General features: G+C 35.7%; 1 protein-coding gene across 3 annotated transcripts; it reads left to right on the forward strand.

Moving 5' to 3' along the window:
• Positions 1-662: 662 nt before the first annotated feature.
• LOC124895847 (putative lipase ROG1) lies at positions 663-12,440 on the forward strand. Of its 3 annotated transcripts, XR_007051906.1 has the most exons (13): positions 663-1,025; positions 2,417-2,484; positions 3,370-3,440; positions 3,562-3,807; positions 6,645-6,808; positions 6,923-6,978; positions 7,073-7,125; positions 7,201-7,321; positions 8,015-8,112; positions 10,343-10,442; positions 10,568-10,614; positions 10,720-10,762; positions 12,084-12,440. XR_007051906.1 is itself a non-coding variant. In XM_047406252.1 (11 exons), exons 1-10 carry the CDS (start codon positions 880-882, stop codon positions 10,412-10,414), a joined length of 1,095 nt encoding a protein of 364 aa, XP_047262208.1. In that variant the 5' UTR covers positions 673-879; the 3' UTR covers positions 10,415-10,442; positions 10,568-10,885. The 3 variants fall into 3 exon arrangements, 1 of the variants encoding a protein (XP_047262208.1); XR_007051907.1 differs by lacking the exon at positions 12,084-12,440 and having other exon boundaries at positions 677-1,025; positions 10,720-10,885; XM_047406252.1 differs by lacking the exon at positions 12,084-12,440 and having other exon boundaries at positions 673-1,025; positions 10,568-10,885.
• The last annotated feature ends 2,295 nt before the right edge of the window (positions 12,441-14,735 follow it).

A 14,735-nucleotide genomic window follows, 5' to 3' on the forward strand; every position in this document is an offset into this window, starting at 1 on the left:
TCCGTTCGTACTTTGTAAACGCAAAATTAAAAAACTAAAGTGCACACTTTAAGAAATTAAATAAATTGAATATTTGAAAATTGAGAATTGAGATTTGAGAGAGAATTAGATTTGAGAGAGTGAAAAATTGTGTGAAAATTGATTTAAAGGTGTAGGGTATTTATAGAATTTTTTTGGGATTAAAAAATAATTTTTAAAAGTAAAAAAAATTTTTTTAAAGAAATGGGCCCAAATTGGGCCAACGGCTAGTTTGATCCAAAACTCAAAAAAAAAAATTGAATCCGGGCCGGATCGGATCGATTAACCGACGAGCTTGGATCGAGCTAGGTCCAAACCGGATTAACTGGACCCAAACTAAAAAAATAATCGACCCGGGATCTGAAATCCTAAAGCCCCAGGGCTTATCTGACCGGGTCAAACCGGGCCGAGTCCTTTAAATGGGCTGAGTAGGGGGGTCAGTCCGACCCACTTGACGGACTTACTCTTTTTATGGGTTAAAAAAGGAATTTATTTTCGAGATAATTGGAGTAAGCTAGTCAATAATCAAAAAAATAAAAAAATCAAATCAAACTGAACCAAACCAATGACTATTTTCTTTTTATAATTTAGTTTGATTTTAAAAATTTAAAAACCAACTAAATTAATTTTGATTATTTTAACAACTAACTAATTCAAACCGACCATGAACACCGTCCGTGAAAGTATGAAAAGGGTGAGTTAAGAAGTTAGCAGTCCCCGCCACGTCGTGTTCTTCCTTAATTCACCACCTCACTCTGACTCTGGCTTTTCCTCCCTCCCTTTCTTTCTTCAAAGCGGTTTACCTAACTCCCCCCTAATTTGATAACCCTGTTGTGTTGTTCGGATCAGCTGAAGAACGGAATGGATGAAGGAGAAGTAGAGAAGAACGGAGGAGGAGTTTGCTCATCGGAAACTGTCAACGGCGGAGAAGATGTTTTCAGTTGCGATGAATCGGATGCTTCGTCAGTTGATCATCTTGTAATTATGGTCCACGGTATTCTCGGAAGGTATGTGTGTGGCTTTCGTGTTTCGTTCATTTTGTGGAATATTGAACTTGAAGTTATGTGTTTTTGTTGATGATGGAATTGAAGTATTATGATGTAATTAGAAGGTGGAAATGGAGAATTTTGATGTTAGTTCATAATGTTTGATAGTGATTTTTTATATTTGTTATTAGTCCCTGATATTTTTAGTTTCTCCGAAGGTTTTTTTTTTGTGTGTGCAAGGTTTATATTCCTATTTCATTCATTTTGCGGGGTATTGAAGTTGAAGTAATATATTTTTTGTTTTTGTTGATGGAATTGAAGTTTTATGATCTAATCAAAAGGGGAGAATGGAGAATTTTGATCTTAGTTACAACTGTTTGATAGTGATTTTTGAGATAGCATAATACATAGAATGACACTTTGACTTGGCCGCAAGCGGTAAGTCGGTAACTCAACACTTCAACTTTGAGTATTGCGTATTTAGACATCTAAACTCACCTTTCATTGTATGAGTTGAACACTCCAGCTTACAAAATGAGCGTCTAGACACATTCAAAATTTATGTGTCACGTCAGTATTGGATGTCTATGAGACATAGTGGAGACGAGTTGGAGTGTTTAGTTGTCGGTTGAGGAGTTGAGGTGTCTAAATCAGCACTCTCAAAGTTGGAGTGCTCACTTGCCAAGTTTGATTTGACAGTGCACATCTAAATACCTCAACTTGATCTCAATTGACAACTAGATGCTCCAACGCTCCAACTCGTCCTCGTTGGCTCTCGTTAACACACGACACTCATGCGACACATAAAATTTGGAGGTGTTTAGATGATCATTTTGTAACCTGGAGTATTCAACCGGAAAATTGAAGACGAGTTGAGTTGTCCATATGTATATATACAAAGTGTGAGTGTTTATTTGCTAGTTGATGACAAGTTTAAATGTTTGTTTATGTATTATGCCTTTTCGTTATTAGTCCCGTGATATTTTAGTTTCTCTAGTCCTTATATAGTTCCTCTGGATATTGAGGATATTTGTTTACATTTGTTATTTTGGATATTTTCCTATACACATTTTGGAGTTGTTTTCATTGCTTCATTATCTAGGAATTTTCAGAACCTTTTATGCATAATTGATTGACTACATAATATGCATCTATGCTATTTTCACGACCATACGGAATGTTTATTTCAGTATGTAGATCACGAAAATTTCCATGCCAATTAAAAAAAAACTGCTTTTAGACTGTGTTCTGTGTTCATTAGTTCTTTTGGGTGGGTTATCTTCATTTTGAATGCTTATGTGCTAGCTGTTTGAATTCATGCTGTGTAGAACAATTTTCTAATGGTTCTCTGGCTCTCCCTGAAAGCAAAGGTACTTGTTATACCTTGATTTATAATCCATATATTTCAACAGCGCCACAGACTGGAAGTTTGGTGCTGAGCAATTTGTTCGGAGGCTTCCTGACAAAGTTTTTGTTCATTGTAAGTGCATCTATCTGGAGTGGCATTTCTAGTTTCACATGCTTGTGTTTCTTTGCAGTTCCTCTACCCTTCATCCCCCCTACACTTACCATTTTGCTGCTTTGTCAATAATACTCTTTTTACTGTTCTCTGCCTTTTACATTGATAGATTTTGATAAAGTAATTGCACTCTGTGTCCTTATGGTATATCATCTGTTACGAGTCCAAGTAAAATGCATGAAAATGAGAACAAGGTTGAATTGTATGAGCTGTTGCACTTTGAAGTATAAGTTATAAGTAGAAACTTCCTTTTGAGTAAAGCAAGTCAATGTGATACCTCAACAAGTCATGCTTAGGGCATACTTTCATTTATATTCTGCATTATGTAGAAACTTCCTTTTGAGTAAAGCAAGTCAATGTGATACCACAATAAATCATGCTTGTTAAAATTTACTAAGTTCGCAGGTGTATAATAGCTGGTAAATGGTGTTTATTTTTGCTCAATATCTGTGCTCTTCCACCGTTCCACGTGATGTTGGATTCAAAAGCCTTTTCACTTCTTCCATACAAGTATATTTTCTTCATGAGATGGAGAAAATCATTGTCTACGAGGATGGGGTGCTTTATTTATTTACACCCCCCTCCCCCTCTCCTTTTTCTTATTAAGAGTGGGAAACTGCGTTCACTGAACTCTTCTAATGAAATTGCCACTCTTTCTCATTTTGCGTAGTTTCATTTGAGCTGACTGCCAGTGAGTGATTCACATGATTGTATGGACATTTGCACTTTTGTAACATATCTTGCTTCAGTTTCCACATGTGTCCAATATCCGATTGGTATTCGGTGTAAGTGCATGAAAAAATGGAATACCAAAAGGAGGACTAAAGAAAATTATTTGCTCTGCAGGTAGCGAACGTAATATGGCAAAACTAACATTGGATGGTGTTGATGTAATGGGTGAGAGATTGTCTGAGGAGGTTAATTTCTTCTAATTCTATTCATTCTTCTCTGTTGCTTCATCCATTCTATCTTTTCTAATATATGCTCCAGAGCTTGGTACGTCTACCAAATTGACTAACATTGTGGAGATGAATTTAGGTTCTTGAAGTGATCAAGAGAAAGCCAGGTCTGAAGAAAATTTCTTTTGTGTCACACTCTGTGGGAGGGTTGGTGGCAAGATATGCCATTGGAAGGTTATATAGACCTCCTAGAATGGAAAATATTGAGGATTTATCAGCCAATGCATGTATAGAACGGTTGAAAGGTTGCACGATAGCTGGTTTGGAACCAATAAATTTTATCACCGTCGCCACACCTCATCTTGCTTCTAGGGGTAACAAGCAGGTATCAGTGTAATTATTCAAATCTTATCAAATACTTAAGTGCAATAATTGTAATTGAGGAAAATGGATTCTTATCCTTATTCAATATGTACTTGGTCTCATTATTGGGTAAATGATGCTTAGGAGCAGAAGAAATAGATTCACACCTCCATATTTTGATACTTTGAAACCAGATTTAGTTGGTTTTAAGGCTCATCTGGCATGCCTATGTAACTTATCTGTCAGATTGGATTGGATTGCTATCCATTTCCTCTTGATCAGTATCTTGGATTATTGATGTGTTATCCTCCTATTTATCAGGTCTAGTTAGGAATAGTATTTATCACCCAAATACCCCTGACACAAGTTTAAATTTTTTGTTTTCTTTTGTCATTTTGCCTGTACTGATTTCTGAAAGAAAACAAAGTGTTAGTTTTAATTTCAAAATTATGACAAGCTTTTCTAGACTATCTAATTTCATCTCCGATGCGATTTTCATGCAAGAGCATTGATATCTGGATAAGCTACTGCAAAATATAAGAATTTTGTTTTATAGAAACAAAGACCAGATAAAATACAGCAAAATAGAAAAAATGGACGGGCAAGATGAGCTTCTGATATGTGGAGTTGATGCAAGGTTTAGGGGAGACCCATTTGTGCCTGGTAGAGGGAGTTCCATATTTTTAGGGTGCCCGGGGGGTTTTCCAAGAGAGAGGGTAGGGGAGACCTATTTGTGCCTGGTAGAGGGATTTCCATATTTTTAGGGTGCCCCGGGGGGTTGGGATGTCCAAGAGAGAGGGTAGGGGAGACCCATTTGTGCCTGGTAGAGGGAGTTCCATATTTTTAGGGTGCCCCATGGGGGGCAGAACATATGGACATGAGAGAAGAAAGCAGAAGAGTAGCTATGAATGCTATGAATTAGTAACAGTAACAACAACAAACCCAGTATACTCCCACAAAGTCCGGTACAGGTGGTAAGTGTATGCAGTCCATACCACTACCTCAGAGGAGAGGTGAGATATAGAGGTTGTTTCTAATAGACCTCGGCTCAAGCGAAAACAGTCCTGAAAAGAAATAGTAAAAGAACACAGAACAATTGGTAATAACACATCAGGTAATAACAAAAACAAGACTAGCACCAAGTAATACGACAAATGATGACTTACTTCGAAACAAGACTAGCACTATGACTACTCACTTACTTCGAAACAAGACTAGCACTATGACTACTAGCACGGGTACCATTATCAAGTCCTCCTACCTACTAGCAAGGATGCACTACTCTCTACTATCCTTCTATCCTAATTCGCATCCTCCATACCTTTCTATCTAGGGTCATGTCCTCGGTAAACTGAAGTTGTTTCATGTCATGTCTAATCACCTCCCTTCAATATTTCTTCGGTCTACCTCTACCTCTACCTCTACCTCGCCTGAATCCATCCCTAGACAATCTCTCACACCACCTCACTGGGGCATCTGTGCCCCTCCTCATCACATGCCTGAACCATCTCAACCCGCTTTTGCATCATGACTTCCACAAAAATCACTCTCACCTTATCCTGAATAACCCCAATTCTAATCCTATCTTTCTTAGTAAACCCATACATCCATCGTAACATTCTCATCTCCGCCACCTTCATCGTTTGGATGTGAAAGTTTTTGATTGGCCAACACTCCGCTCCATACAACATAGCTGGTTTAACCACTTCTCCGTAGAACTTGCCTTTGAGTTTAAGAGGCAGCTTCTTATCACAATAGATTTCGGAAGCGAGCCTCCATTTCATCCACCCTTGCCCAATACGGTGAGTGACATCCTCGTCAATCTCTCCAATCCCTTGGATCATAAATCCAAGATACTTGAAACTATCTCGCTTTTGAAAGGCCTGAGTATCAAGCTTTACAACCACATCATCTTCATGTGTCACCTCACTGAACCTGCACTCCAAATATTCCATCTTGAACCTACTCAACCTAAACCTTTTAGACTCTGGTGTTGCCTCTAAACCTCCAACATAACATTAACTCCACCACCGGTCTCGTTAATCAGGACTACATCATCCGCAAATAGCATACACCAAGGCACCTCACCTTGAATTTTTCACGTCAATACATCCATCACTAAGGCAAATAGAAACGGGCTAAGAGTCGTACCTTGATGGTAACCCATCAAGATGTAAGTGTTGCCGTCTTGATTTTCATTAGACCTTTATTTAAACTCCATCGCTGGACAGTTATATTTACTCTCAAGTTAAACTAGTAAAAGTGTGCTAAATGCTACCCCAGTGTGGAAAGCTTTTTAATCCAACCACATTTTATCTCATCATATATCTGCATACTGAAGAACCTCTTAGGTCTCCATAACTGTCTCTCTGTGTATGTCGTGAGCTTGATTTCTGTTTTCTGAGTTTCTAAAAGCATAAAAGATCTGTACTCTTTAACCCTGGAACTTTCTGGTAATTGACATTGTTCTTCTACAGTTCAACTTCCTCAAGAACTGCAAGATGGTGATGGCTCTGCATCTACTTATTCTGTTTGATTTACTTGCCTGTAGCTTAGGATTAGTTATTTGGACATGACAGTGTTTAGCCTTGCATAGATTTTGGTCCCAGATTAATTCTGGATGACCATAAAAACAGGAATGCTCTCTTATCTGACTATTTGGAAGTATCCAGGCGATTGCTAATCTGTAACATATTTTATTTGTTGCTATATCTTGACAAATGTCAAAGTGCATTGTTCCTGTTTTCCCAAGTGTGTTCATGTTTGTAAGATTTTGAGGTTTCTTCCTTGTCTAGAATATAAAATTTGATGTCAGCTGTTGAACCTTTTGGTAATATTAATGTTTTAAGGTATTGTCAGGTGCCATTTCTTTTTGGTTTGACTGCCTTAGAGAAAGCTGCTTTCCATGTAATCCATTGGATATTTAAAAGAACAGGGCGGCACCTTTTTCTTTGTGATAATGATGAAGGGAGGCCTCCATTACTTAAACGCATGGTGGAAGACGATGGTGAACTACACTTCATGTATGTTAGAGAGACTAATAAAGTCCATATACGATTAATTGGTCCATTTATTGGGAGCTGTAGTAAATATTACTGTATATTCATGCTGATTAGTTGAAAAATCCACGTATGTAGGTCTGCATTGCGTTCATTCAAGCGCCGGGTTGCATATTCAAATGTTGGCTATGACCGTATCCTGATTGCATTGTTGAATCGGGCATTCAGCAATTATATGATTCCCTAACTTCTGAAATAGACCATTTTTCCTTCACATTAAATTTTTAGATATTGTTGGTTGGAGAACATCATCTATTAGACGTAATAATGAACTACCCAAGGTACAATCTTTCCGTGGTATGTGTTTAGCTGTGACCTATCATATCTTATGTGAAAAATCTCTTTGGTGTTTATAGTGGGAAGAATCCTTGAATGAAAAGTATCCTCACATTGTCTACGAAGAACATTGCAAGGCATATGACGGTGAGCAGGGTGAGTCTGTTGTGAAGGAAGATGATTCTTTGGACAAGGTGGAAGGTTTGTAGCTCTTTCCTTACAAAAAAAGGTTACCTTTGGATTTTGTGGTCTTAAACTAAAGGTGTGTAAACATACCAAAATTATCCTTTGAATTTTGTGGTTGTAAACATGCCTCCTCACTCCTATAAGGGAGTGTCATTAAGGTAAAATGGGAATGCTAGAACTGTAGACTTACTAAATTTAGACAAGTGGCCTTCGTTCTTAAACAAACTAAATAAATTGAAATGGAGGGAGCATTTAGTTTGTACAACAGAGATGGTAATTGGCCCTCCTCTGTATCACATGGATCCTTCATTTTCCTTTGTCGAAGCTGTGTCGATCAGAAACAGCTGTACAGTGGATATGAGTATTCCATTAAAATTCTTCAAAATACACTCAAAATTATGAAAAAAAAAAACATTATGCATCCATACAGATACTTACATCATGTGTATTTGAACATGTAGACCCTAAACAAATACATGTAACATAGGCCCTTGTCCTTTTTAGACATAGCAAGTTTTTCAAACTTGCCCTACACTCTTAGGTTCGAGAATGTTATATTTGCGAATTGCGATGACATTTTGTTTTGTTCCACTGGAACGCTGATTTTTCCCTCTGTATTGTGTGCATGTGTGTATGTTGTATGTATGTGTATATATGCCTTTCTTGGCTTCTGAATATTGCAGTACTCATGTTTGGACTTTTATGCAGAAGAACTGTTGACTGGTTTAAGTAAAGTATCATGGGATAAAGTGGATGTTAGCTTTCACATGAGCAGGCGTAAATTTGCTGCTCACAGTGTTATTCAGGTCTCTCTCTCTCTCTCTCTCTCCAGTATACTGGTAATTAACAACGCGATTTCCCAGAGCATTTATAGATATTTTATTGGTTATCCTGGAACCACAGTCAAGTCACATTTAAGTACGTTGATGAAAGTATGAACTGTACACAGTTTTGTTTAATACGTAGAAGATAACTTTTGTTCATCTACCTCGCAGATTTAAGACTGTAAAAGTGCTTACGAGACTTTTGTCTTTTTCCTATGTGTTCATGTGTTGTATCCTGGTGCTTGCATGTTTTATAGGCTCAAGAACTTGTAAGCAAAGTATTAACTAGCTATGCAGTTTGAACAAGGTTTAAGGTTGGCGATTAACTGCATTGAACCAGCAATTTGTGTATTTGAAACAGGGTTATTACTATTCCATTTCCTTCTGTCGAAACCCCCTTGCTTACATGTTGTGTATTGCACTATTTGACCTTGCATTACTAGAAAAGATGAGATAGATTTTGGTTTGAACCATGTCTCTTTCTGGACCACTTTGCCACTTTAGACATGTAGTTGGCATAGTGGAGGAGTGCCTGGTGCTAAAAAATGAGAACATCATTACTGCCCAAGTGGTTGTGGTGGTGGTAGTAATGGTGGGAGCTAGTCTAAAATTTAATCACTTTAGATATGTAGATAACATAGTGGAGGAGTGTGTGGTGCTAAAATGAGAACATTATTATAGCCCAAGTGGTGGTGGTGGTGGTAGTAGCAATTAGGGTAAGACATAGACACCCTTGTAGCTGCACCCAAGGGTGTGGCGTAGTGATTCAATGTAGTGGGTTGAGCACCATTAGGTTTTAGGTTAGATTCCCAATTTAGACAAACATTAGGTGATTTATTCCCATCTAGCCTTGGTTTACAAACCCATGGAATTAGTTGAGGTGCCTGCAAGCTGGCCTGGACACCGCGGTTATCCAAAAAAAAAAAAAGAAAAAAAAAGAGTTGACACCCTTGTAGCATGTGATATATTTTATACTACTATGTCGTTCATTTACTCCACTTTGTAAGCCAGCTGGGAGGAGGGCATTGTGTATATTTATAAACTTTTTAACTTTAAACTTATTATTTTTACCTTAATGAGATTGACTTATAGCCATAAAATCTCATAGCCATAAAATTTCGATGACTTCTTTTAGACTAAGTTTCAAAAGCCTTTCTTTCGTTGTTAAACTACACTGTCAAAAACCATCAAATAAAATGGATCTGAGGGAGAGTACAATATCAAGCATTAAATAAAAGTAGTTCTTGTAGGTGTTGAAATGCAATGTGGCATAGGCGGCGACTGGTGATTGGACTTTGAAGCTCTGTATTGTTGGTCTTATGTATTGTTAGAAATATGATGATTTTAATGATGGAATAGAGTTTATTTCATGTCCATTTCGGTACGTAAAAGTTAAAAAGATAAAAAAGGTAAAAAGGAGTAGTATACTATCCCCGGGCTTACAATTTGTCTTCCCAAAACAAGGACAAATCTAATGTATCCTTCCGTATTTCCTTTTATCCTGACCAACTGAAATTGCAAACTTTTCTCACTCTCTTCGATTTCCTCTGTATTTTCTCATCCTGAATCTTTCACTCACTTTATACACCTTGTGACTAGATGCAGTCTCTCATTCACTTAATAAACCCTTGTAACTTGATGCAGTTTCTCATTCACTTCATAAACCCTGCAACTACATGTAATTTGTCACACTCAATAAACCTGTATCTAAATTCCATTAAAAGTATATAGAGTAAACGAAGATTTTGCTGCATGACTATGGTGTTGATGGACTGGAAGGGAAGCTCAGTATCTGATATGTCGCTATCACTCAAAATTACAATCTTCAAATTTCCAAGGGGACTGTTGGGTTTTCATATTCCCTTCTTGCAGTTTTTAATATGGAGCTTGTGATTTTTAATTATTGGCACAGTAATCATATTTCCTGAACTTGTTTTAAAGTTGAAATTATGGGTGATCTCACAATTTCACATACTTTAAGGAGCATATTTAGCCCCTTTTTGCTTATTAATCAGCTAATTTGGTTAATCGGGCGCTCCAATTGAATTAAGGATATATTTGGATAAGGACATATCTAAGCTACTAATGAAGGGTGCATATGCTCAATTTCGAATATTTTTTAAACGGCATATTTGAACCTTTTCCGGAGCTTTTTTCACGTATCTTACTTACATGTACTGTGGGCTTAAAACTTCAATACTTCTGTTTACAGGTGAAGGATCCAAATATGGATGCTGAAGGTGCTGATGTTATACAACATATGATTGATAACTTTATTGTGTAGAGGCCAAGTCAAGTCTGAAATTTTCAAGGTGATCAATGATTTGCATCTATAGTATTTTTTATTCCTTGCTTGTCCTAGACTTCTAAAATTTTTTGCATTGGAGGCCTGCTGTAAAATGCTGGAAAAGTAATTTGAGTTTTTCTATGGTTGCAGGGAGGGGCAGAAATCTAGAGGGTTTATTATGAGTTCACACAAACTTAGTAATTTTTGCCCAAACTCTGTATATGTGTATTAAAAAAATGTGTTATCGATAAAATGATTATGAATCCAATTGTTATTATGGTATTAACTTGAGCTTATTATAGGAACTCTTAAATTCAAATCTTGGATCCGCCTCTGGGCTCGCAGGTAAGGTTCTCCTTGTCCTTGTATGACCACTCTATGAATTGTAAAACAATAAGCCATTATGAGGAACATTATTAACTCATTGTGGCCTAGTGTACATGGTCACAGTTCCATTCATCAACGATACATAGTAATCTCTTTCTCTTTCAATTTGCTTGGCTTGATTTGTAGTACGAGGGTCAAACTAACTAATGTTCTGTGTGAATACAGACATACAATCTTCAGTTTTTTTGTGTAGTTAAAGTTTGAGTCTTATCTCTAAATCACTGGTCAGATATCACCCCTCCGCACCATGACAATGACTTGATAAATACTGCTAAAGTGGAAAGACAGGATGAATATCACCATAAGTTTTGGAAATAACATTAGCAATCAGATAGTTTTTTGGAAGTAATAACAGTAGGTAGTTTCTCAGATGGTGTCTTTACGAGCACTTGATTTGTGGGAGGCAGAGCAAAGCGAATTTAGAATCTGCTATGGATTTCCAGCCTATACAAAGTGAATTTAGAAAAGGGAAACGTAACAACTAATTTGGGACGGAGTGAGTATTATACTTCCATTTCTGCGCCTAGGGTTAGGATGCTGTGCATCCATTTCAAATTACAGAGAAGATTCTTCAGATTTAACTTAAAAGAGTCCTGGATCTAAACTGCATGGAGCACTAATACTTGAGAAATTGTTTACTATGAGTTTCCACAATGAAGTTATCAGCAGCACTATAAGCTAAATTCTTGTTTGAACGTGTGCTAGTAATCTGAAAAATTTGGATGCTAATGTATTTGTTTCTTGCAAGATCTTTATATGAATGATTTATTATTTTTCATTAGAAGAAGGCGGAACCGGTGTACAACCCCTTAAAAAGTTGTCATCCATTCTTACTTATACACCTCAAGTAGGTCTGGTTCCTTTTAAACGCCCGAAGTATGGTTATGTTGCGTCACTTTGACACCTTTGTTGGCATGGCATAGTGAGTGTGATACACTCATTGAGGGCACATGAAAGACTTATATTTAACCAATTTTTATTTGGTGCCAACTTTAAGGGCGCATGAAAGTGACAATAGAACCCTTCTTCGGGTGTTTAAAATGTCGGCAAAAAGTGTCCAAGTGAAAGTTGGTGTCAACTTTAAGGGATTGCTGGAGGTTCTGCCTTAGAACAAAGAGACTTGGCATGTGGTATGCTGAGACAAATCTAGAACAAGTTTTGTTGTGGATTCAACTAAACTCATTATTTTCAGTTCTAACCATGTATGCACATATTAAAAAAAAAACAAATGTATACGTCTAAAAAGGTTGTACATTCATTTTTAACGTACTGTTTTCAGATCTCTGTAGCAACCAAATGCGAATTCAGGATTTTCTTCATGGATTCATGATTTTCCGAGCATATGGTTCATTTGATTGTCTGTTCAGAACAGATGGTATATTCAGAATTTTTAATATATGGGTTCGGGATTATAATTATTTTTGTTTACTTGGTTTTGAATAGATTATTCATGCATATTAGATGAAATTCTTTGATACAAGTTTGAGCAAAAGCTATTGAGTTTTGTTGAACCCATAATAGTAATAGCCTTAGTTCAATTTGTACTTATTTAGCGTGTTTTTGACATAATTAATGTTTGAATCAACACTACTGATGAATTCAATTGAACGTACATACATGAACGGTTTTTGTATCATTTGTTGATAGGACTGGGGAGAATTAATTTCGTAGGCCATTTATATATATATATTTTTTTTAGTTTTAGTGGGAAAATTAACTATATAAACTTATTAGATTAGTTATTATAAGTTATAGCCAAACTTTTAAGTTTTCACGTTATAGCAACTTTCATTTAAATTAATATATATAAAAAAGGTTTTTTTGTTTTGTTGAAAATACAAAAAAGTAATTAACGAAAAAGGAAAATTAAGATTTAATATAATTAATATACAATTTATCTTTCTTAAAAATAGTTAACCTTAATTACTGATATTTATCCACCCCAAATCCCTCTAACCGTTTTTCCTCCTATTTTAATGTTTCCATCTTCATACACTACCTTCTTCTTTGTACACGATTTAAACAAAAAACGTCTTTCTAACAAAGTGTTGTTGATTATATTTTGAAAGAAAAGCAAGAACGAGTATTTCTTTAGACAATCAGTGAGATTACGGACAATTTCATTAATAGTAATTCAAAAAATGCTTAAATTGTCATTTCCTACTTTGTTCAAATGTCTGTGATACAGTTACTAATATTTTGTGCCTTTTTTTGGCCTCATTTGTGTTTCTGCCAAAGATGATCTGGTTGATGTTGTTGTTCCTTATATGGGTGAATCCATAAGCGATGGCATAGTGGCTAAATTGCTGAAGAGTATGTCTTTTGTTATTGTGTCCATCATGATTTTTTTTAATACTTGGTTCTTATTATCTCTCATTCGTTTTATTCAGATCCTGGTGATAAAGTAGAAGTTGATGAGCCAATTGCTCAAATTGAAAGAAAAGCAAAAACAAGTATTTCTTTAGATAACAAATATGAATTCAGTTAATTTGCAATCAATCATGATACGTCATGGAGAGAGATGGGATACGTAGGGAGATGGTTCGTCATGGAGAGAGTCATGTTGTTGCAAAGTCATGCATATCTATGTTCCGATGATTCTAATTATGTTTTCTGGTCTAACTTTCTTCTTACAGAAAAAGCATACAGACTTTTAGTTCATCAAATTCTTGTACACCATTTAAGTAGCTTCTTCTAATAAATTCACATATCAACATGCATATCAATGAATTCTTAGTACTTGTTGCCGAATGATTGATCATTTATATGTTATTTTCTCACTTAGTGTTCATGTTTGTCATCCCTGATCTTTATTTCTTTTTATTTTTTCTAGTAAGCGTGTACATGATGCGGTAGTAACAAAGTTGTATTCATGGACTATAACAGTACATACAAACTTGCAAATATTTAAAAAAGTTTCTGTATTAAATTGGTATAAAATTGATATTGAATCATTTTTTCTATTTACTGTTTGTTTTCTAATATAGTTAATAATTTGAATTAACTTTTTGATGCTCGATTATTACTGTTTGTTTTTCTAAGATTGTGGGTATGAACAAAGTTTATTTTTTGTATTTATATAGTATTTATATAATATTATGCTACTTTAACGTTTGTTTTGTATTTTACATCGTTGAATGAAATCGATATGAACTAAGTCGCATCAGATGGTATTAAATTTGATATCAACTATATCAAACTATACATTTTTCGATTTTGCGATTAGTAACATTTGACATGAATATTGTATCTTGATTTTTATTGGTGCACATTACTCTTTTTATAAGATTGTTGGTATGAACAAAATTTAGTTTTTATATTTAACATAGTATTTATATAATGTTCTTCATCTTGCCAGAAAGCAAACACCAATATCAATCATGATTAATACTGATTATTTTTTTATTGCAAAGAAAAATTATTTGACATCAAACAACTATCAGTTAATTTATTTTCAACATTTACGTTGATAATTTTTCATGTAATATCCATTACATACACTAAAAAGGTTATGTAACATAAAACAAAAATTTTCTCATCGATTGTCACATTCATAAAACTCATTCAATACAAATGTGAATGTAACATCCCAAATCGTCCATGCGCTAGTCTCATTTATTTTGACTTCCTAAGTGAGTAAAGTTTAAAACATATAGAATTTCTTTAATTTTGACTCTCTATCAAGTGGAAAATTGAATGAGCTTTCCGTCGATAGAAGATTTGCCCAAATTCGATACCCGGGCAAGAAGTTATAGCTAAATTTAAGTCCTAGTCGTAAAACACCGTCATTTTGGTGCTTGGCACATCGCGGAGGGGGTCTATTTAACAATTGTCAAATTTCAGTAGCCTAGTGCTATTTTGGCACGTCGCACTGAAGTTTCAGGTCCCAACCAGTGGGAAAACGCGATGGCTCCGCGTCGCGGATCCTCAG

Source organism: Capsicum annuum, unplaced genomic scaffold, assembly GCF_002878395.1.
Source record: "Capsicum annuum cultivar UCD-10X-F1 unplaced genomic scaffold, UCD10Xv1.1 ctg999, whole genome shotgun sequence".
NCBI lineage: Eukaryota > Viridiplantae > Streptophyta > Magnoliopsida > Solanales > Solanaceae > Capsicum > Capsicum annuum.

What these genes read in the sequence shown, in the direction of transcription:
- LOC124895847 (XM_047406252.1), top strand. Translation starts at nt 880, where the DNA reads ATGGATGAAGGAGAAGTAGAGAAGAACGGAGGAGGAGTTTGCTCATCG. An exon ending in CTTCTAGGGGTAACAAGCAG is followed by an intron (nt 3,808 to 6,644) that starts GTATCAGTGTAA and finishes AGGTATTGTCAG; the next exon opens with GTGCCATTTCTTTTTGGTTT. An exon ending in GTAATAATGAACTACCCAAG is followed by an intron (nt 7,126 to 7,200) that starts GTACAATCTTTC and finishes TGGTGTTTATAG; the next exon opens with TGGGAAGAATCCTTGAATGA.